The following is a 21,953-nucleotide window of genomic DNA, read 5'->3' on the forward strand; positions in this document are numbered from 1 at the left end:
GGAACTGAAAAATGCTCTTTTTTGGGTTTTGGCATACAAAAACATCATCCCTGCAGCACCCTATTAATGTATTCCAGCAGATCTGATTGGATAAGCCAGCTGTCGATCTGGGTCAACCAGTGCCACCCTTTGCCCTTATATGGCAACATCTCAGGAAATGCAAAGAAATAACGTTCCATTCCTGCAATCAGGGGCGTGTCTAGAGGGGTGGATTCGCTACCCATTGCTGCCGGTAAATCTGATAATGCTCCACACCATTGGTTCAGAGCGCTGTCAATGCTTTGGAAATTTTAAGCCTTTTTACCATGCCAATAAAGCTACTTGAATTAGAACTTGTCGATTTCTGATTAATTTGAAAACAGGAGGAGAGAGATAACGTCTCTGTTTGTCTGCATGTAAACACATTTATATATTGTGATATTTTGCCCTGGTCACACTTGAGTCTATATTTATTATGATTACTTTCACGTGACCGGTGAAGCTAGTATGAGTAACAAAATGCCTTTTTTATCTTTTTTGTTTCCAGATTTGAGTGTAATAATGATACAAAACCTGACACTTCAAATTAACATTTAAAAAAAAAACATTGACAATAAAGTAGTCTTTAATGATGTCTAAATAGATATCCAAATGCAAAACCTTATACAAGGGTACATTTATTTTATACGAAAACTATGTACTAAAAAATGGAAAAAAATTGCGTACAAACGGCAACGTTGTCAAAATGATCCCCGTTCACACAGACTAAAACCGCTGTATTGTGCTGCCAGGCCAGTAGTTGGCGATGTCCCTTTGTAAAAAAACACATAATACGCATGTGCATGTCACCATTTTCACAAATTCTCGTTTTTGTAGTTTACAAAGAGACGGTAATGGTATTGCGTTCAAAAACTTGCACTATGAAACTCGATTTCAAAATTTAGCATTTAGCCCCCAAAACGGCGTTGTCGTGTAAATGAGCGACTAAACGGCATAAAAAGTTGAAAATGGAGTCAAGTAAACAGACTCTAATTATGTCTGAAAACAGTGTTTCCGGCAACTAGGGAATATGCAGCCCTGTTTACTTATTTATATATAGGGCTATACAGGCTTCTCGTGGTTATGCCATGGTATTACAGGTGCATAATTAGAGGTAAATTTTTTAAATAAAAATATATTATTGAACTAACATAAAGCACATTCATTTCACATATATATTGTCTTCGCAGAAGCCGGAATTTATTTGTGATTTCCCATGGGCCCCCCTGAGTGGTTCTTTGTCCCACCTGCGCCACCCCAGAACTCCATTTCATTCTCGCTTTCTGATTTTTTTCCCACTACTTCAGGATTGTGTGTGTGCTCAAGAGGAGCTGAAAGGTATCAGTGCTGCAGTGGGCACCGAGCGGCCTTGGGGAATGTGGGAATTAAAGTCGAGGGGTGACGCAAGTGGTCAAGTGAATGGAGATTATGTGCCTCCATCAAACTGCAAATAAAACACACTCACACACTTCTTCCTCCTCCTCCTGTGACAAACTCTCATCTCGTCCCTGCACATGAATAATTCACTCAGATACTCCAAAAGGAAGAGCTATTAAAATTACATGATGACGGGGAGAGGCAGATAAAATATTCGTACCTTTCCTTTCTTCTCGCTGTCCTGTAGCTCTGAGCTCACGATTAAAGCAGTCTGTTTGAGATTTCTTCACCCATTCTACACATTAGTAAACGACAAGCTATCCAGCCGCAGGAAAATATCATCTGGTTGAGTACTTTGCATATTGGAAAATGTTCTCATTAGCATACTTTTGAGTGAGAGCCTGTTAAAAAAAGCAGGTCAATTTTCCTCAAAGCTCTGAACAAGGAAAACAAGTGGCAGGACCAATCGAAGGCCTCGTCCAATAATCTTTAGTCACAGTTGTGAAGCATGGTTTGCTAATCAGAGGCAGGTGGTGACATTTTCATTCTGGAAACCATCTGATTGGTTCAAAGTTTGGCCAGTGGACACACATAGGCAAAAAGCAACAAAACTCCATTTTAAATTCATGGGATGTGTTTAAGTATCTTTTGTTTGAACTTTTTTACAGTTAAAAGTAACTCTCAGGAAAATGTACCATGGTAAAATTTGAGAAGTTCTTTAAATGTTACTGATTAACGTTCAATAAATTATTAGCAGTCCCGCACATGACATGCAAGAAAAAGGTAAATCATGTGCATAATTTACTTTTTCGTTCCCTAGATTTGCTAATTCGTGCACACGATTTACTGTTTTGTTCCCAGATTTGCTAAATCGCGTGCACGATTTATTATTTTGTTCCCCTGATTTGCTAATTCGTGCACACGATTTACTATTTCGTTCCCCCAATTTGCTAAATAGCGTGTGCACGATTTACTATTTCGTTTCCCCGATTTGCTAAATAGTGCGCACAATTTACTATTTCGTTCCCCTGATTTGCTAATTCGTGCACACGATTTACTATTTCGTTCCCCCAATTTGCTAAATAGCGTGTGCACGATTTACTATTTCGTTTCCCCGATTTGCTAAATAGTGCGCACAATTTACTATTTCGTTCCCCTGATTTGCTAATTCGTGCACACGATTTACTGTTTTGTTCCCAGATTTGCTAAATCGCGTGCACGATTTATTATTTTGTTCCCCTGATTTGCTAATTCGTGCACACGATTTACTATTTCGTTCCCCCAATTTGCTAAATAGCGTGTGCACGATTTACTATTTCGTTTCCCCGATTTGCTAAATAGTGCGCACAATTTACTATTTCGTTCCCCTGATTTGCTAATTCGTGCACACGATTTACTATTTCGTTCCCCTGATTTGCTAATTCGTGCACACGATTTACTATTTCGTTCCCCCAATTTGCTAAATCGCGTGTGCACAATTTACGGTTTTGTTCCCCAGATTTGCTAAATAGTGCGCACAATTTACTATTTCGTTCCCCTGATTTGCTAAATAGTGCGCACAATTTACTATTTCGTTCCCCCAATTTGCTAAATAGTGCGCACAATTTACTATTTCGTTCCCCTGATTTGCTAATTCGTGCACACAATTTACTATTCGTTCCCCCGAATTGGTAAATAGCACGCACGATTTATTATTTTGTTCACTCGATTTGCTAAATCGTGCGTGCATGATTTACTATTTCATTCCCCCGATTTGCTAAATCGCGCACATGATTTACTGTTTTGTTCCCCAGATTTGCTAAATTGCGCACACAATTTACTGTTTCATTTCCTCGATTTATAAATTATGTGCATGATTTATAAATCGAGGGAACAAAATAGTAAATTGTGCACACGATTTAACCTGAATGTCATATATGGGGCTCCATAGAAAATATAAGTTAATTCAAAATATTAAAAATACTATAAAAGTATATAAATATTAGCCTACTAAAATAACATTTAAGTTCAGCATCCTGATATAGCATTAATGGGGAAACAAATGGCACCATTTCCTGAGAATGAACCATAAACAATTCAGATGTACAAATCACATTCATGAAATCAACACACATACATGTAAAATCAAGAGCTTACTTCTTGATTGACAAGCTCAACTCACACATGTGACAAAGAGAAAGCTGTATAACTTTGAAGTGCACTGATGTCTATAGATCTGTGATGCATATTGGCACAACCAGTGATCATTTCATGCTTTAATTAGACACCGAAAGGCTCCTGAGGGACTCAACACTGAATCTACTACAGCAAATCAGCTAGTCACACATCTCTGAGGAGGTGGACGGCTCTCTCTCTCTCCGTGCTAATGTGTTTTTCTGTGTCTTTTATCAATAATGTCACCAGCCTAATAAAGTGTGCGAGGCTTTCCCATGAGGCGGGGAGGAGGGCTGTGTGAGTTCATGCTATCGGTGACTGACACCTCCTCCCATGCTGATCAGAGAGAGAGAGATGGCATGCACTGTCAGGTCACATAAACGCTGTCGCTGTCACCTATCACCTGGAATGGCGCTGACAGAGAGACGGAGGAGGAAAGAGAATGAGCGAGAACATTATCATTCAGGTGAGGAGAGAGGAGGTTAGAGTTCTGCAGTGATGATGACATATCTTTGTAGGACATATCGGAAGTTTAAAAAACTTTAAAGGGGACCTATTAGGTGAAATTCACTTTTATATTTGAACACCAATGTGTGTCCGCAGTGTGTAGCCTATAATGGTAAAAATCCACTCACTCCTTTATTTTATAATTCCCATAAATCAGAAGCAGTCTCAAACGAGCTGATTCAGATTCTCCCCTCATCATAGGGAGAAGCCCCGCCCCCAAACAGTGACGATCTGCCCTATTAGCATAGACACAGCTCTGAGTGAGAAGCACAGAGTCCGCCATTCAGTGTTGCTAAGTCCACAGTTTTCACAAATAATTGGGTTACTTTAACAGTGTTGCCGTGGGTTGTTTTTCATGTCTGCGGGTTGAAGCGACCCCAATAATGTGATATTTATCCCCTGGAATGCTAATTTTACCACGGGAATCCCACCAAAAAACACAGATTTTACCCCATGGGATGCAATTTTTACTGGGGAACTGCCCCTGAAACAAGGATTGGGCTAGTTTTGAGTAGCAATTGGGCGGGTTTTGTTGTGAAAACCTGGCAAGAGTGCCGCCATTGCTGTATCTTTGCTGTAGCAGCTGGAGTTTTACAATGTCTGCACCAAAGAGGCAGTACAAGTGTTGTGTTTTGAGATGTGCCAATGAACATAAGAGTCCAACACCAACACTTTGTGCTCAAACTTCATATCCAGAACTGATGCTGCCCTCACAATGCTATAGGAATTATTGTAAACAAGAGTTTCCTAGTTAATGAACACCCTTTCTGACATTTTTGGTGTGTGAGATTGTCCTGTTTTGTTCTTGAAACTCTGCCTTCTTCTGGAGAGGGGCCGGGAGCAGCAGCTCATTTGCATTTAAAGGAAGTATTTTTACGCTGGACTGTTTCACAAATGCTGGATTTTCACAAAGTGTGATTCTGAAAGAAGAGCATGCTTTGTGCTCAGACTTAAGATCCAGAACTGATGCTGCCCTCACATGCTATCAGAATTATCGTAAACAAGATTTTCCTAGTTAAAAATTGCACTTGAACGCCCTTTTTGACATTTTTGTGTGCGTAAGATCGTCCTGTTTTGTTGTTGTCGGTATGCCGGAGCATAAGTTATTGAAACTCCGCCCTCTTCTGGAAAGGGGGCAGGGAGCAGCAGCAGCTCATTTGCATTTAAAGGGACACACTCAAAAATGGCGTGTTTTTGTTCACACCCAAAAAGTGGGAATTTTAACATGCTATAATAAATGATCTGTGGGGTATTTTGAGCTGAAACGTCACAGACACATTATGGGGACACCGGAGACTTATTTTATATCTTGTGAAAATGGGGCATTATAGGTCATCTTTTAAAAAAAATGACATTTTGAATGTTCTGAGAACATTCCATAACTTGATTGGAACATTGTTAAAATGTTCTTAGGACACATTTTTTGTTAGCTGGGAAGCTTTAAAAAATAACTAACAAGAGTGTATTGCTGATTTATTTTATGGTGTAGAATAAAACGTGGTGAAAATATCTTAAGTTTGTGTTAAACACAGACCTTATTTCAGGTGTCAAACCCGTTGACTTCAGGACGATAGAACCAGGAGTGCTAAAGCGCTTATCTAAGTTTTGGCCTACAAAAATAAGTTAAGAAAGCAAGTTAAGATAAAGATCGTACCTCAGTCCAAATCTTTAAACACTTGGCCATATGATTCTGCTGTAAATCACCAGGAAATCCCACAACAGCGAGAAAAGCAATTAAAAATTTACAGGGAAGAAGTTCTAAGCCTGCTAAAGCATGTGCACGGATTTCAATCCCGCACGCTGAGAAGACTGGCCTGACCCTTAAAGCAAAAAATGAGAGCACAGTTCAGGCTATTTCATCTACAAATCGCCACTCTGTCAATGCGAGAGGTGTTGTTTACCAGCAGTCTCTTGTGGACGCAAAGAAGAAGCTTTCTGCACTCTCCATCACCGAGTCATTTTCAGCCAGGCACCAGATTTCACACTCATCTGCTTCGTCCCAATGGGCTTTACTGTGGGCAGCTAAGACGCTACGCTAGCAGTCACAACAGACTCCAAAGTGCTCCGGATTCACTGCGCCAAATGGATGTCCAAGTACAAACAATGCTGACTAATATAGGAGCACTTCAACTGGGCGTGCATGCATTTTGTTCTCATGTATATTGCTCATTTGCATGTTTAAAGGAATAGTAATATTTTGGAGGTTTGTAAGGCACTATAAGCTACTTTGGAAATATTTGTGTTTTTTAAAAAAAATCATGCATTATTTATTTATTTATTTTTAAAAGGTGTGGTTAAAAAAAAATTGCAGCTGTGGTTGCCAGAAATTCCTCGTAAAAATGTGGTGAAAATGTTTTGTGACTTTTTTGTGAATTTTTTCAGCAAAATAATTAAACATACTTAAATCAAAATACATTTACTTGATAGGCAAAATTACATAAGATACTAAGTCTTGTTTACTGAAAGAAAATCATCAAAATTAAGTGACTTTATGCTTAAAACAGCAACAAATATTTGCCAGTGGGGTAAGAAAAATAAAACTTGTTTTCCTTTTAAATTAACTTTTTTCTGACTCCATTGGCAGATATTTTTTTGTTGTTTGAAGTATAAACTCACTTGATTTTGTCCCAGTTCATCAACAATGAGTATGTTTTTTGTGCTAACATTTTAGGGACATTATTAAAGACCAGATAACTTTGAACGAACGTTGTATTAACGTTACCGGAAGAATGTTTGTTTATAACTTTGAGAGAACCTTACCAGAACATCCCTGTTAGCTGGATGCCAGCTTGAGAAAGTATGAGCTGTCATGAAATGCATGTTGCTTATTTAATTTCAAGGCCAAAAACCACATATTGACTCCTGAAACAGTTCAGGACCTTTTATTGTTGTGACCTTTGCTAGGAAGAAAATTTAGAGACCAGGCCTGAACTTTACCTGAATAAACCCGTGTTATGTGTCTCTGTGTGTGTGCGTGTGTGTTTCTGTCTAATGAGCTGGCTGTCTGTTTTGTGCTCCGAGTCCATTATCACACTCTTAATTCTCCTCATGGAGGAAATCAACGGGTGGAATAGTTAAGTGGCACCCGTGGCCTCTCGCCCACGAGTCCTCGCTCTCATCCTCATGAGGTTTCCACCCCAACAAAGCATCTGAGAGCCGACGCTCTTCAACCTGAACCTGTGCGCCGCAGGCTGTGTCTGAGAATGAGGCCCCTGAGGGCCCACAAGTATGTTTATCTACAAGACTATGATAAGGCAGAGGCGTTATATGACGTTAAAGGGGTACTTCACCGCTGGCAAAATGGGCTTTCAATAAAACTTGGCTGTCTATACAATAGAAAGGTGAAAATTGGTGCTACCTGACTTGAGAAAACAGAGAAAAGAGGCTGTTGCCTTTCCTCTTGCCAAATAGGTAGGAAAACTTCAACACCCATAATGCACTGGGCATGTTGTCATCCAAGGCCACTCCTACCAGTCTGCTATGGATATGCTTAGAGTCAAATGCAACCTTGCTTTAGTAGGAAATACTTCTTAGCAAACTTATAGTCATAATGGTGTCGACTTGTATTGTTCCCAAAATTCAAAGATTAAACATTGAGATATTTTTGGGTTTCCAGTGAAGGATCCAGAGTGTTGTAGGCAGTGGCTAAAAGGCTATAAAGAATCGTAAATATGGAGAAAAAGCCGCGATGGAAATCTGAAAAACCTCTGTGTTCGTACTCAACATTGAGTTGTGGATGACACAGTGTTTTAGACCAAACGGAGGAGAAAAACCATTCAAAACCAAAGCCAAATTCTGTCATGTACAAGTACGAAATCTGTTGCCATAGTGCTTCATTTTTACCATAATGTAGTTTAAAGAGTAGGCAAAGTATGATAAAATGTTCAGCAATAAACCGTTTTGTTAATAACCCTCTCAATCTGACTGTCCGTGGACGGGGGTACAAAAATGTGGAAGTACAGTCTGCAAGATGTATTTTTTTAGTGTTTAATGTCTCTAAGAAGTTCATCAGATGTTTGTGCAACAGAGGTTTAACAGACATCCTGTGCTATCTGGAGCTGTCGAAAGTCTTGCTGACAAAAAATGTGAATTTCTCAGCCCAGGTAAACATTGTTCATTTACATATACCAACATTTTCTCAATACAAATTGGGTTGAAAATTGGCAAAGTCACAGTTTAAATGCTGCACAATGATTGAAATGTCAGCTACTGTTATAGTTCATAACATGGTACATGTATCTGCTTGATTTATATACTATTTTTGAACAGAGAGAAAATAATCAAATGCTATTTGGATTAATCAAAAATAGGCATTACCACATGCCTATGATCATTTTCTAATTTAATTTCCAGGAAAACTGTAGTGTATATACTGCATAAAACACATGCATTCAGCCGTGCACAGATGGTTCCAGCCAAGAAGATGCAATTTAATAGATTTAGGAAGGTGCAAAGGTTTATTGGCCTCGTGCGTCGATGCCAACGATTTTCAGCGCGCAAGCAAACCCATCTGCTGAAATTAACTTAAGAGGGCTCAAAAAAACTTTATGAAAATGCCAACTTCATTACACAATCCATTATAGCGCAGTGCCAGGCGAGTGATTTATGCATTTCATGGTCTAAATAAGCCATGGAAGAGCGCGGTTGATTCTGACCTTTCCATGAACACGCAGAGACTAACGATAACGGTCTCACTGACTCAACCCAACATAATGTGCATCTGTTGGTTAATTACATTTTAATCTAATTGTTGTCTTTCTGGAGTAATGAAACACAAAATCGTTTCATAATTCACGGGCTGTGCAACACATTAGTCTTTCTCTTTAACTTCAAACTGAGATGCAGAGCGAATTCATAAAAAAACATTTACACGCGCCAATTTAGCTCTCAGCATGAATGCGGCGTGATTTTACCTTTGTTCCCTTTTACATCAAGGCAAAACCTCAAGTAAAAGCCACTGTGACTGAATGGACGGGGCTACATGTTGCTACTGGATAAACAAGTAATCTCAATGCCTGTGGCTTGTAATTGAATCGGGCTTTCAGAAGCACAAAGGTTGGTGTGTTGCAACACAATTATGACCGACGCTCTATTGATCCAGCCGGATTTTGCACGTCGCCGTCAAAAATCACCCAGACCCCTTTTGCTCACAACTAAGATGAAATGTTGAAACGAGTCATAAAAGTCATCTATTTGTCTGCTATTTGCAAAACCGCACAATAATGTTAGTATGTGAATGCGTTCACACTTGGGAAACGTTCGCAAGCATGTGCACTTAAAAAAATTCAATAAAAGGACGTTGTTTACATGTAAACTCCTGTTACAACACAAATCCTATTCTCAACAGCTTTTTGTATTACAAATAAATGAATGCTACACTCAGAAGAAAATCATTATTATTCAAGTCTATCTTGAAAGCGTTTCTGGGAAGAGTTCAGTCTGAATGCACAATGAATGCCGAGTGTTGGGGCCCGAACTCATGAATATGCATGACAATTGTTTGGCAATGAATGTAATATTGCTAAATTTTGTTGAATAAATAAGAACAGAGAGCAGTGAAATGCCGTCGCACTCATGAGGTTCATCAAAGCCATAACAAGCATCTTAATTAACAACCAAACCCACCGTCCCACCGGCACTGATGGCAGAGCAGTGTAGTGATCCGTTCTTAAACCTAGTGAGCTACCTACATAGTTACATCATTTAAAAAGCACAAGCCCAGAATGCAGTGCAAAAGGGAGTAAAATTGTGATAGTTAAAGCGATAGTTCACCCTAAAATTTAAAATGATCCCACACCAAGCCATCCTAGGTGTATGTGAGTATCTTCTTCCAGACAAACACAGGTTGTTCTTCCACTGCATATCAATGCATACGGCCGTCTGCCGGAAGCTAGTTATTATAGTTAATAAAGTTTTAAATATGGATATTTTTCTTACAAAAACAGTCGCTTTGCTTCAGAAGGCCTTTATTAACACCCTTGAGCCGTATGGATTATTTTTATGATGGATGGATGCACTTTTTTGGGCTTCAAATCAGGATACGCCCTAACCATAGAAGATAGTCATATACATCTGGGATGGCTTGAGGGTGAGTAAATCATGGGATCATTTACAATTTTAAGTCAAATAGTTTAAAATAAAATAATTACAAATTGACAATTTTACTCAATATTCATGTGTTGTGCATTTTGCTATTTAGCGTATTTTCTTATCACATGGTTAATGTAGCATTTATATAGCATTTAGAATACACATATAGCATACTCTTACTCTTATTTATGTGCTGATGTGCTTCAAATCAGTCACTTATGAGCCCAGCTAACAAAAATATGTTCTAAGAAAATTTTGATAACATTCCCATTATGTTATTTCTGAATGTTCCCTTAATGTTTAAAACTTATTGGATATGCGAACATTCCATTTTATCATTCTTCAAACATCATGTGAACGCTAATTTTGAATGATCTCTGAACATTCCAAAACAAGTAGTAACATTTAAAAAAACAATCTATGAACACAAACATTTTTGTTGCTAAGGTTTTTAGAACATTATTAAAGACCAGAAAATGGAACAAGCGTTCAGTTAACGTTACTGGAAGAACGTTTGTTCATAACTTCGGGAGAACCTTGCCAGAACGATCTGTTAGCTGGGAGGCATGCATATATTACACAACAGCATTATGTATGTAAGAGCCCTTCCTCTTTCACTCTGCCAAACTGCAACTGGAGGCACTTCATAGCCCTCAGAAATCTCATGTTGTAAGACCCCACCTGCAGGGCTGCCCTGATAAATCACCTCCCCAATGAATTGCCTCTGAATTGCACCTGCAGTGTGATGGGACCGTCAGAGGAATGGAAATCAGGGGACTAACAGCCTGTGGCCCTCCTCTTGCTATGCATCCTAATGCTGTAGCGATTACCTAAACAGGAGTTCTGACGGGGAACTCCATATGTCCCATTCAGAGTCACTATATGCGCTGGCATCACAGTAGCTGAGAATCTCTTATATTAGCAGATCTACATACAAGAGTTTTCAGTGGATACCTGAATGACAATGGCTAAACTTAAATTCAGCGTTGTTCTATTTAAAGTGTCATGAAACCCCCACCTCAGCATGGGTCAGTTTTCACCATAATTTTGTGTCATTCTGGAAAGTAGTACACTCTAAAAAATGCTGGGTTAAAAACAACCAAAGTTGGGTTGAAAATGGACAAACCCAGTGATTGGGTTGTTTTGGTTGGGTTAAATGTTTGCCCAACGTGCTGGTAGTTTTATTGAACTCAACTATTGTTTAAAAATGACTATATGTCTGGCTTAAAATGAACCCAAAATAGGTTAGAAATGAAAAATCAGACACATAATTACTAGAGGCAACAATAATAATCATAAGGTGAACATTTATTAATAAGCAATTTAATAAATGTTTATTGTTTAATTATTATTCATTAAACATATTAATACATTTTAATTTCTGGCATACTTTGGGATCATTTTAAGCAAGCGATACAGTCATTTTTAAACAATAATTGAGTTCAATAAAACTACCCAGCAGGTAGGGCAAACATTTAACCCAACCACTGGGTTAAATCAACCCCCAATTGCTGAGTTTGTCCATTTTCAACCCAACTTGGGTTGTTTTTAACCTAGCATTTATGCAAATTAATAAGCCATTTTTATTTGAATTCTGATTCAAAAAGACACACAAATGCACTTTCAAATTTGTATTAAGTTTAAGACTTCCACAACATTGATCTATAGATAATTGGTCTGATTTTTTGACACACTCACAATGCAGTTTGCCAGACCACATCTATAGTATCAAATAATCCACAGTCCAAAACATCCAAACCAGCCAATGCTTTTGAAAATCTGAAAAACGTCAAAGGGATAATAATGATGCACTGCTGATGTACAGGAATACTAGCACTCACCAATGTCACATTAAGTAACTATCTAACAATAACATAGCCATGGCCGTGACCTGTTATACGCAGCCAAATGCACATTTACATGCACAGCACCCAAGACAATGTCTCTTCTAATCATGTTTAACATGATTGCTTCCTGATATCAAAGTCTGGCAGCTGACATGGTGTCACAGAAAAGATCTGCGCTTGCAATATGGAACATGCGTCATTTACTGCGGATGGGTTGTTCGGCACAGCGTGTCTACATCAATCAGTCAAACCATGGTCATCTAATGAGTGTGGAATAAACAGCAGAGAGTTTCATTAACATTGTGTTGTTAATTGGCACAGGACAGCCGTGAGTTGTTCCTATGACAACTACAATGAGCAGTCGGCCAGAAGTGTTATTTAGACCGCTTATTAAACATGACCGTGTTCAGATCTATTGTTGTCAAGAGGCCACTTGAACTTCAGTCTACAGACACGTATACACCTCTTTATGGGAGATATACTGTGCGCAGTCCATTCCAACTCCTAGAGGCGGTGTTCTTCTAGAAAAGACTAGATTGTAACAGGTTGTCACTGCTGAACTTTAGCTGTTTATATACATAAATAATGACAGCGAAAAAGCCCCCTGGTTCGCTTAATTTCCACAGACAAGCACAGGAAAATGCCGGAGTTCATTTCACTGTCGTATTTCACCAGAAACAGGGATCTTCCTGCTGGGTAGGGAGATGTACACAATAGGGATTGGGCAGCATCATTCTCCGAAATCATCCTGCCTTGAGATTCTTCCAGGCCAACATGCACACACACACTGTCACAACAGATTTCAAACAACTGTAGTTTGAGTTATGTGAGGTCACACGTGGTTATGAAAACCTTGTCTACTTCATAGAACAACTGAAAAAGACTTAAAAGTAAGCAAGCAGAAGTGTCCCTGGGCAACATAGGGTTAAGTACTTTCTTTCAAGGATACAATGGCCATGGATTGCCTCTTGTGCCATTTTTACCAACAGCCTTTTGGCTCCCAATCTAGATTGTTAACCACTACACTATACTATAACCACCATTCACAACAACTACAGACTCTGGCCCCATTCCCAGGCCCTCAAACAGCCTCATAATAAATACATTTCCAACCTACACCTTTTCAATGCCAACCCAGATTGTTATCCACTACACTACACTATGACCATAAACAACAGACTACGCCCTATTTCCAGGCCCCAGAAAGGCAAGGTTAGACCTACTTACCTCTAACAGCCTCATAATGATGGCAAATATGATAGAAATATGGGATAGTCTTGAGTGTAGGTTTTTACCTACACTCTTTCAATGGCTGGCCCAGACTGTTAATCACTATATTACACTATAACAGCAACAGACGTTTACACTGCAAGTCTTTATGCACAGATCTGATCTTCTGACCATATCCGTCATGTCCCACCTGTTTACATTCACTTTAGGCATGACTGGTTTACATTAATAGACACCCAGTTTAATTACAAAAACAGCAAAATTATCACCTCGTTGCTGAGAAATATAATCAGCTTTCAGTAGTGAAGCCTAAACCTCACTCCCATCCAGGTCACGGCACCACTGCAGCCCCTCCACTGTAAGCGGGACTCAAACCCAGGTCCTTCCGCATGTAGGTCCTACGTCTGTTACATTCACCCCCCTAAACCTCACTCCCATCCAGGTCACGGCACCACTGCAGCCCCTCCACTGTAAGCGGGACTCAAACCCAGGTCCTTCCGCATGTAGGTCCTACGTCTGTTACATTTACCCCCCTAAACCTCACTCCCATCCGGGTCACGGCACCACTGCAGCCGCTCCGCTGTAAGCAGCACTCTAACCCAGGTCCTTCCGCACGTAGGTCCTACATCTTTTACATTTACCCCCCTAAACCTCACTCCCATCCGGGTCACGGCACCACTGCAGCCGCTCCGCTGTAAGCAGCACTCTAACCCAGGTCCTTCCGCACGTAGGTCCTACATCTTTTACATTTACCCCCCTAAACCTCACTCCCATCCGGGTCACGGCACCACTGCAGCCGCTCCGCTGTAAGCGGGACTCAAACCCAAGTCCTTCCGCATGTAGGTCCTACATCTTTTACATTCACCCCCCTAAACCTCACTCCCATCCGTGTCACGGCACCACTGCAGCCCCTCCACTGTAAGCGGGACTCAAACCCAGGTCCTTCCGCATGTAGGTCCTACGTCTGTTACATTCACCCCCCTAAACCTCACTCCCATCCGGGTCACGGCACCACTGCAGCCCCTCCGCTGTAAGCGGGACTCAAACCCAGGTCCTTCCGATTGTAGGTCCTACGTCTGTTACATTCACCCCCCTAAACCTCACTCCCATCCGGGTCACGGCACCACTGCAGCCGCTCCGCTGTAAGCGGGACTCAAACCCAGGTCCTTCCGCATGTAGGTCCTACGTCTGTTACATTCACCCCCCTAAACCTCACTCCCATCCGGGTCACGGCACCACTGCAGCCGCTCCGCTGTAAGCGGGACTCAAACCCAAGTCCTTCCGCATGTAGGTCCTACATCTTTTACATTCACCCCCCTAAACCTCACTCCCATCCGTGTCACGGCACCACTGCAGCCCCTCCACTGTAAGCGGGACTCAAACCCAGGTCCTTCCGCATGTAGGTCCTACGTCTGTTACATTCACCCCCCTAAACCTCACTCCCATCCGGGTCACGGCACCACTGCAGCCCCTCCGCTGTAAGCGGGACTCAAACCCAGGTCCTTCCGATTGTAGGTCCTACGTCTGTTACATTCACCCCCCTAAACCTCACTCCCATCCGGGTCACGGCACCACTGCAGCCGCTCCGCTGTAAGCGGGACTCAAACCCAGGTCCTTCCGCATGTAGGTCCTACATCTTTTACATTCACCCCCCTAAACCTCACTCCCATCCAGGTCACGGCACCACTGCAGCCGCTCCGCTGTAAGCAGGACTCGAACCCAGGTCCTTCCGCACGTAGGTCCTACATCTTTTACATTCACCCCCCTAAACCTCACTCCCATCCGGGTCACGGCAACACTGCAGCCGCTCCGCTGTAAGCGGGACTCAAACCCAGGTCCTTCCGAATGTAGGTCCTACGTCTGTTACATTCACCCCCCTAAACCTCACTCCCATCCGGGTCACGGCACCACTGCAGCCCCTCCACTGTAAGCGGGACTCAAACCCAGGTCCTTCCGAATGTAGGTCCTACGTCTGTTACATTCACCCCCCTAAACCTCACTACCATCCGGGTCACGGCACCACTGCAGCCACTCCAGTTCGAAACGCCTGCTGTAAATGAGGACTTGGACCCGGGCCCATTGGCATGGGAGTCGGATGCTCTAACAGGGAGGCTAAAGACCGCAGTCCCTAGCGTCAGTCGCTAGAGTGCCTCTTGAGTTCAGGGGAGTGAGGTTTACATGCACAGCTCTTACTAGCCTACCTCTATGCACGTCATAATACAACATAAAGTGTCACCCTCGCCTTGTGGTGGCTTGAAATTCAAAGTGGAATTGGATATTCACGTTTAGACATCAGATGTTGAAATATCGGATATGTATCTGATTTAAAACCACATTTGGAAGTGGTTCAGATTGGATGTGAAAAAATCTGATTTTTATACAAGTGTAAATGCAGCCTCTGTTCCTATTCCCAGACCCCAGAAAGGCAAGGATGGACCTCTTATGTGACCCTGTTTACCTCAAAAATCATACTTTTGGCAAACATGATGGAGGTACATCTGCCGTGATGACCCCAACAATTTTGTCAAACTTGGCAAATGCTGGCTAGTCTAAATTGTAGGTTTCAACCATAGACTGTAAAAAAAGATGGACGACGCGACGTCGCTTCCTTCCATTGTATTGAACTGAAGCCAAAATGGGCTGATGAATGGGCGCTGACACGTTAACCAATACGTCAAAAAAAAAAAAAAAATTGGAGCCTGGGCATGCGCAGAAGGAATCGTCAGTTGAGCCGGAGGCGGAGTCGCGATATCAAACTTCCGCCCAGACGACTGCGTCATCATTCATGTATTTTAAATAGACTATAAAAATTATACACAATTTAAAAGTCTACTTATAAAATAATACGCTATTCTGTTTCTAGAGCAATAATATTTTGGAAACAGCAAATTCAGTAGATAAAATCAATATAATATGCCACTAGAAACAACTCTAAATCGTCAGAAACGGTCCTGCCATTTTAAATCAAGTTCAACTACGTTACAGGATACCGATTGCTGTAATTAGAGTAAGCTATCATTAGTTTTGTCCTGCTAATTATTATTTTATACCCATAAAAATAATAAGTAACTGCCAGATAACGATCACCTGCTTTTTCCCGACATGGTTAACATTAGGTGTGTTATCTTAACTAATAACATTTATTAATTAACTTATAACGCCCACATTTGATGTTACAGAAAAAAAGTTCAGTGATCCGTCAGATCCTGTAGGTCAGTTAGTACAGTTTACTGCTGAACAACTCATTTTGTTGGTGTTAATGACAAAGAAATCGAAAATTAACAGTTAGTTAATACATCTTCAATCTCCCCTCGAAGCTCCGACAGTCGTCAGACAAGCTGTCAATCAACTTCGAATCATGACGACACGCCCCGTTTTTATAGCATCAAATTGCTAGCTAAAATCTAAATCATCACAAAAACGAACAATTGAATATATATCAGTGTGATAACAACTACCTTAAATGACCAAAACCATCTTTCAGAAAGTTTTATTTGAAGCAGAATTTATTTTTAAGTTTTCACTGAAGTCTCATTCGACTGCATTGAGAGGGCGGGGTTTATGACCTGTACTGCATCCAGCCTCCAGGGGGCGATCAAAGAGCCCGTGGCTTCACTTTTCAGAACGTATGAGACACACCCGGTTTCAACCTACACCCTTTCAAAGCCCAGTACAACCACTATTCACAACAGCTACAGACTACACAGAACCTGATTTCCCCAAGTACAACATGTTTCTGGATCAACATTCCAATCAACCAATCAGATTTGAGGGACAAGTTTACGGTTTATGTCAAGTTTAGGCTTACAACAAGGGTTAGGTGCTTCTACATCAGTGTTATTCACCTATCGTTTCCCTCTGATTTTAAGGATAACTTATGGTTTAGGGGTAAGTATATAGTTAGGATTACATTTTCGGACAGGAATGTTGTTCCAAGACCCAAGAATGCGTCTAACTCAGCAAAATCAGGACAATCACAGACTACACCCCACTCCCAGGTCCCAGAAAGGTAAGATTAGACCTCATATGTGCAAAAATGATGAAGACACAATGACCCAAACTATTTGTCAAAGTTGGCAAATGTAGGCTGGTCTTGACACCCTTTCATCTCCCAGCCCAGATTATTGCTCATTACACTATGCTATACTATGACTATAATTCACAAAAGCTGCAGGATACTACCTACTCCCACACCTGGACTTGACATCTCACAACTACAGTTTGCACCCTTCTCCCAATCCCCAGAAGAACAAGGTGAGCTTGCTTACTTTAAAAAGCCTCAAGATGTTGGCGACCATGATGGAGACAGAGCTGGCGGCCGCACCAATGACTCCAACGATTTTGTCTGGCTTGGCAAATATGGGCTGGTCTCCATTAGCACAGCGTACATCCGAGCCATCGCGCTCAATGAGAGCTTGCACAAAGGTAAGCGACTGCTCCAGGGCGTAGGTGTCCCGTGAGCAGGTGTCCAGGATACGGGCGCCCAGTGTCACGTTGGGTAGCAGCTCTGGGTCTTTGTTGATAAGGTCGATGGCAAACAGCATTGCCTCCAGTCTGTGAATACCCTTCTCCTTCTTTAACTCCCCGCAGGGAACGCCACGCTCACCCCGGGAATGAACCGGAAACAGGCCACCCAGGATGATGTCGCCATCCAGACGGATAGAGTGGGCGTACTCGATGGGTGGCGTCTCCACCCGCTGGAGGGAGACTGGTAACCAGTAGCAGAGGAAGAAGAGGAGCTGGTATTGAGTCCGACTTGAGCTGACAAGATCCATATCCACAGGGTTGTTATGTGAGAAAGGGTAGGTCCGAAAATTCCAGGTGATGGGATTGAGGATTAACGGGGCAGCAGCAGGTGGACAGGAACATCCATGCCCATTTCAAAGCTGAAGTTGAGCACCTTGACCATTTAGGGTGTGGCCACAGGAGCTTCTCATGGGGCACAAACAGCTGGTGTACATGTCATGTGACTGGTGATATAACGAGAAGTGCCTTTCAACATCAATCTCCAAAACTCTCACGTCTTCAGAAGCATCTAAATAAACAAAAACATTGTATGAGTGGCTGCACAAAGAGAAATCAAACATGAGTCAGACACAATATATGCAAGTAACAAAGCAAACTTATCAAACACACGGACATCTTGACAGAAAGGAAATTACATCACAGTCATTTGGAGCTCAGTGTGGTCCTTCATTTCTGCCTCATTGAATAAACAACAAAATCAAGGCCTCTTCCCTCACATTTGCATAGGCAACCAAAGACATTTCACAGTGAGAGGAAATGTGTCTATTTGTGGACAATAGAGCTGCCGGGTTGATTTTTACAGTTGGGATGGAGAGTAAAAAAGGTGAGTTATGGCAGACATAACAACAGGTTTTTTTGTTTGTTTGTTTGTTTTTTTGTCAGGATGCACATATTTAGAAATTTGGGGAAATCCAGATATCCACACTCTAAAAAATGCTGAGTTAAAAATAACCCAAGTCAGGTTGAAAATGGACAAACCCAGTGGTTAGGTTAAATGTTTGACCATCCTGCTGGGTAGTTTTAACTCAATTATTGTTTAAAAAAAAAATACTGTATTGATGCTTAAAATGAACCCAAAGTATGCTGGAAATGAACATTTATTAATAAGTTTAATAAATAACAATTAAATAATAAACATTTATTAATAAATGTTCACCTTTTGATTATTATTACTGTTGCCTCTAGTAATTATGTGTCTGATTTTTAATTTCCAACATATTTTGGGTTCATTTTAAGCCAGACATATAGCAATTTTTAAACAATAGTTGAGTTAAATAAAACTGCCAAGCAGGTTGGGTCAAACATTTAACCCAACTGCTGGGTCAAAACAACCCAATCGCTGGGATTGTCCATTTTCAACCCAACTTGGGTCGTTTTTAACCCAGTATTTTTTAGAGTGTATAGGCACGTTAGTATTTTCAACAAAGAAAAAAAAGTTTTAAGCTAGTTATTTCTATCTTTTGCTGCAGTGTGTCATACTAGTTTACATTTCCAAACATTCCTTTTGCCATAAACCACACTAGGCTCCAAAATCAAGGTATTAATTTACTGTTTTTGGCACACACCAAACACCTAAAACATTTTAGAGAGTCGAGACAGAGAGAAGCTCTCGTGAAACACCTCCACATCACGCGCAACGAGCGCAGTTACGCGCATCCTCGCGCTTCCGAGAGAGAAACATGCTGCGCAATCTGCCGCCTCCGTGCGCCAAGAGCATCACTCCACGACGTAAAGGAAGTCCACTGCACACTTCTGAATGAGACTGGGCTCTCCTGGTGAGCCACTGAAATCCCCACACTAACCCAGACACTATAGATTACGCAGGATAGGTCTCCTCATTATCCCTGGATCTTACTGGGAACTTTATATTAGCAACATTTACTGACACTGTTCTGTTTTAGAACAATATTCCAATGACGTCTGTTTTTCTGATTCTGTATGGCTGCATTCTGTTCTGTTCTGTTCTGTTCTATTGTATATGGTTCTGTTCTATATGACTGCTCAGTTTTTTCATCTTTAGGGAAGACCATTGCGCATTGGTTTCTCGAGTGCAGGGACACACTGCTGCCTTTTTGAATTGTGAATTTGCATATACGATGAAGTATGCATAATTGGATTTGTTTCAGCCTAATATTCCACTAGTTTGCACGAATTAATCTCTATATGAGAGCTCAGGTCTTCCCTCTCTTCTGTCGTTATATCAGAGACAGATGGAGTTATTACCCTGGCAGACGCAGTGTGTCCCATTTCTCTTTTTAATTTACACGAATCAGTATGTGTCAAGCAGAACCATCCTCCACTGGAGATGCCATTATATTTCCACCAGGAGAACCTGTCTCATAGGAATCAGAGCTCTCTCTCTCTCTCTCTCTCTCTCTCTCTCTCTTACAACTGTAGTTGAGGGGAAAAAACATACAATGGCGTGCATTTAAGAGTTCTAAGTCTGTTAGTGCAATTCTATATATTAAGCATATGCATTTTTAATTCATAATTCTGAATTTAAAAGAGAAACGAACTACAAACATAACAGTCCGTGTGTGTGAATCAACATGCATGCGTGTGTATTTACGCACATTCCTTTGATGCAATGCAATGATTCACACACAGCCTCTGCATTCTCGCTCATTTCTTCATATGCATCTCCAATGCAATCTCATTAAAAGCGCAACTATTGTTTCTGAAACAATAAAGTGCTGTTAAGTGACTATTTAAACAAATGAGCTAAATAGACACAACTACATTATTCATTTAGCTCTCAATAACGCAATAAAACACAACAGTTATCTTCTTGATCACTGACAGTTTTCGCGCTCCAATGAATTCCATGAGCAACATTTCAAACAAAAGAATGAGCAGATCACGTTTTCTCCTATAGTATTACAAATGCAGTATAAAAGCAATATTTTAAAACATCCTAACATGGAAGTGCAGTAGATGTGAGATCTTACCTTCTTTCTGCTCTCAGATGGAGGTGTGTGGTGCTGAAATGAACAGCGCATCACCAAAATCCTCCCAGTGAATGTGATTGCTTGCTCTCTCTCTCTCTCTCTCTCTCTCTCTCTCTCTCTCTCTCTCTCTCTCTCTCTCTCTCTCTCTCTCTCGTGCAGTCTTAAATTAAGCATGCTCTCATTTCAGAAGGAAACGCACAGGATGGTTTCCTCAGAACGATCAAGGAAACACCCATTCTTGTGCACAAAAAAAAAAGGATGCAGAAGTGCAGAAATAGTTGAATAAAGGAGGGAATAAATGCAGGAATGTGAAGATTATAACCTCATTTTGGATTTCGCGCTGCATTTGTACTTCGAATTAATAATAATATACTAATAATATGTTAAATCAGTCAAATAGCACCGAATTATGATGTCTGGTGTCATCTAACGCAAATTATATATTTTTTTTCTTTTTGGATGGAATCTAAATTACACTACTTCAATGTATTGATTTAATGAGTCTGAATGCAAACAAGTAGTTTCAAACACTCTTCAGCATGAAATGACATATACTATATATTTATTTACTCGTCATTATTTTGGACAACTAACCAAAGTCCACATCTGAATAAATTGAACTTGTATTTCCAAACAGTAAAATATATATATATATATATATATTTTTTTTTTTTTCTAGAAAGTTGGGGAATGTCAGATTTGGCTGCATTTTTCTTCAACAGCTGGTTATAAATAGCGCACTATTGCCCTCTAGTGGTGTAAGAACACTTGATCACTCACCAAATTATGACACTGCTTCCCAAACTAACCTCAATTATTCACTACTACTCTTTGGGATTTACAATCATCTTTTAACCTTTCTGTAAATATAATCAATATTAAATTTATATAGCACATATGTGACACTGGACCATAAAACCATTCATAAGAGTCAATTTGTTTTAAACTGAGCTAAATAATAAGCTTTCCATTGATGTATAGTTTGTTAGGACAATATTTGGCGGAGATGAGGGTGCAAAAAAATCAAAATATGGAGAAAATCGCCTTAAAGTCCTAAGCAATGCATATCCACTCACAAACATACATTTTTGACATATTTGCAGTAGGAAATTTACAATATCTTAATGGAACATTAATATCCTAATGATTTTTGGCATAAAAGAAAAATCAGTCATTTTGAGCCATACAAAGCATTGTTGGCTATTGTTACAAATATACCCGTGCAAATTATGACTGGTTTTGTGGTCCAGAGTTA

At 40.6% G+C, this 21,953-nt stretch overlaps 1 protein-coding gene across 3 annotated transcripts in view; it reads right to left on the reverse strand.

Annotated features, from left to right (window-relative positions):
* Positions 1-17,998, reverse strand: part of grm8a (glutamate receptor, metabotropic 8a) — a 225,392-nt gene extending 207,394 nt beyond the window's left edge. The window contains exon 1 of one of the 3 annotated variants that reach the window (XM_067391411.1): positions 17,492-17,998. In XM_067391411.1, coding sequence (XP_067247512.1) covers positions 17,492-17,998 — 507 coding nt within the window. The remainder of the gene's footprint in view (positions 1-17,491) is intronic. The other 2 variants (XM_067391413.1, XM_067391412.1) reach the window with 2 other exon arrangements.
* Between the last annotated feature and the right edge of the window lie 3,955 nt (positions 17,999-21,953).

This window comes from Chanodichthys erythropterus, chromosome 8, assembly GCF_024489055.1.
Source record: "Chanodichthys erythropterus isolate Z2021 chromosome 8, ASM2448905v1, whole genome shotgun sequence".
Taxonomy (NCBI): Eukaryota; Metazoa; Chordata; class Actinopteri; order Cypriniformes; family Xenocyprididae; genus Chanodichthys; species Chanodichthys erythropterus.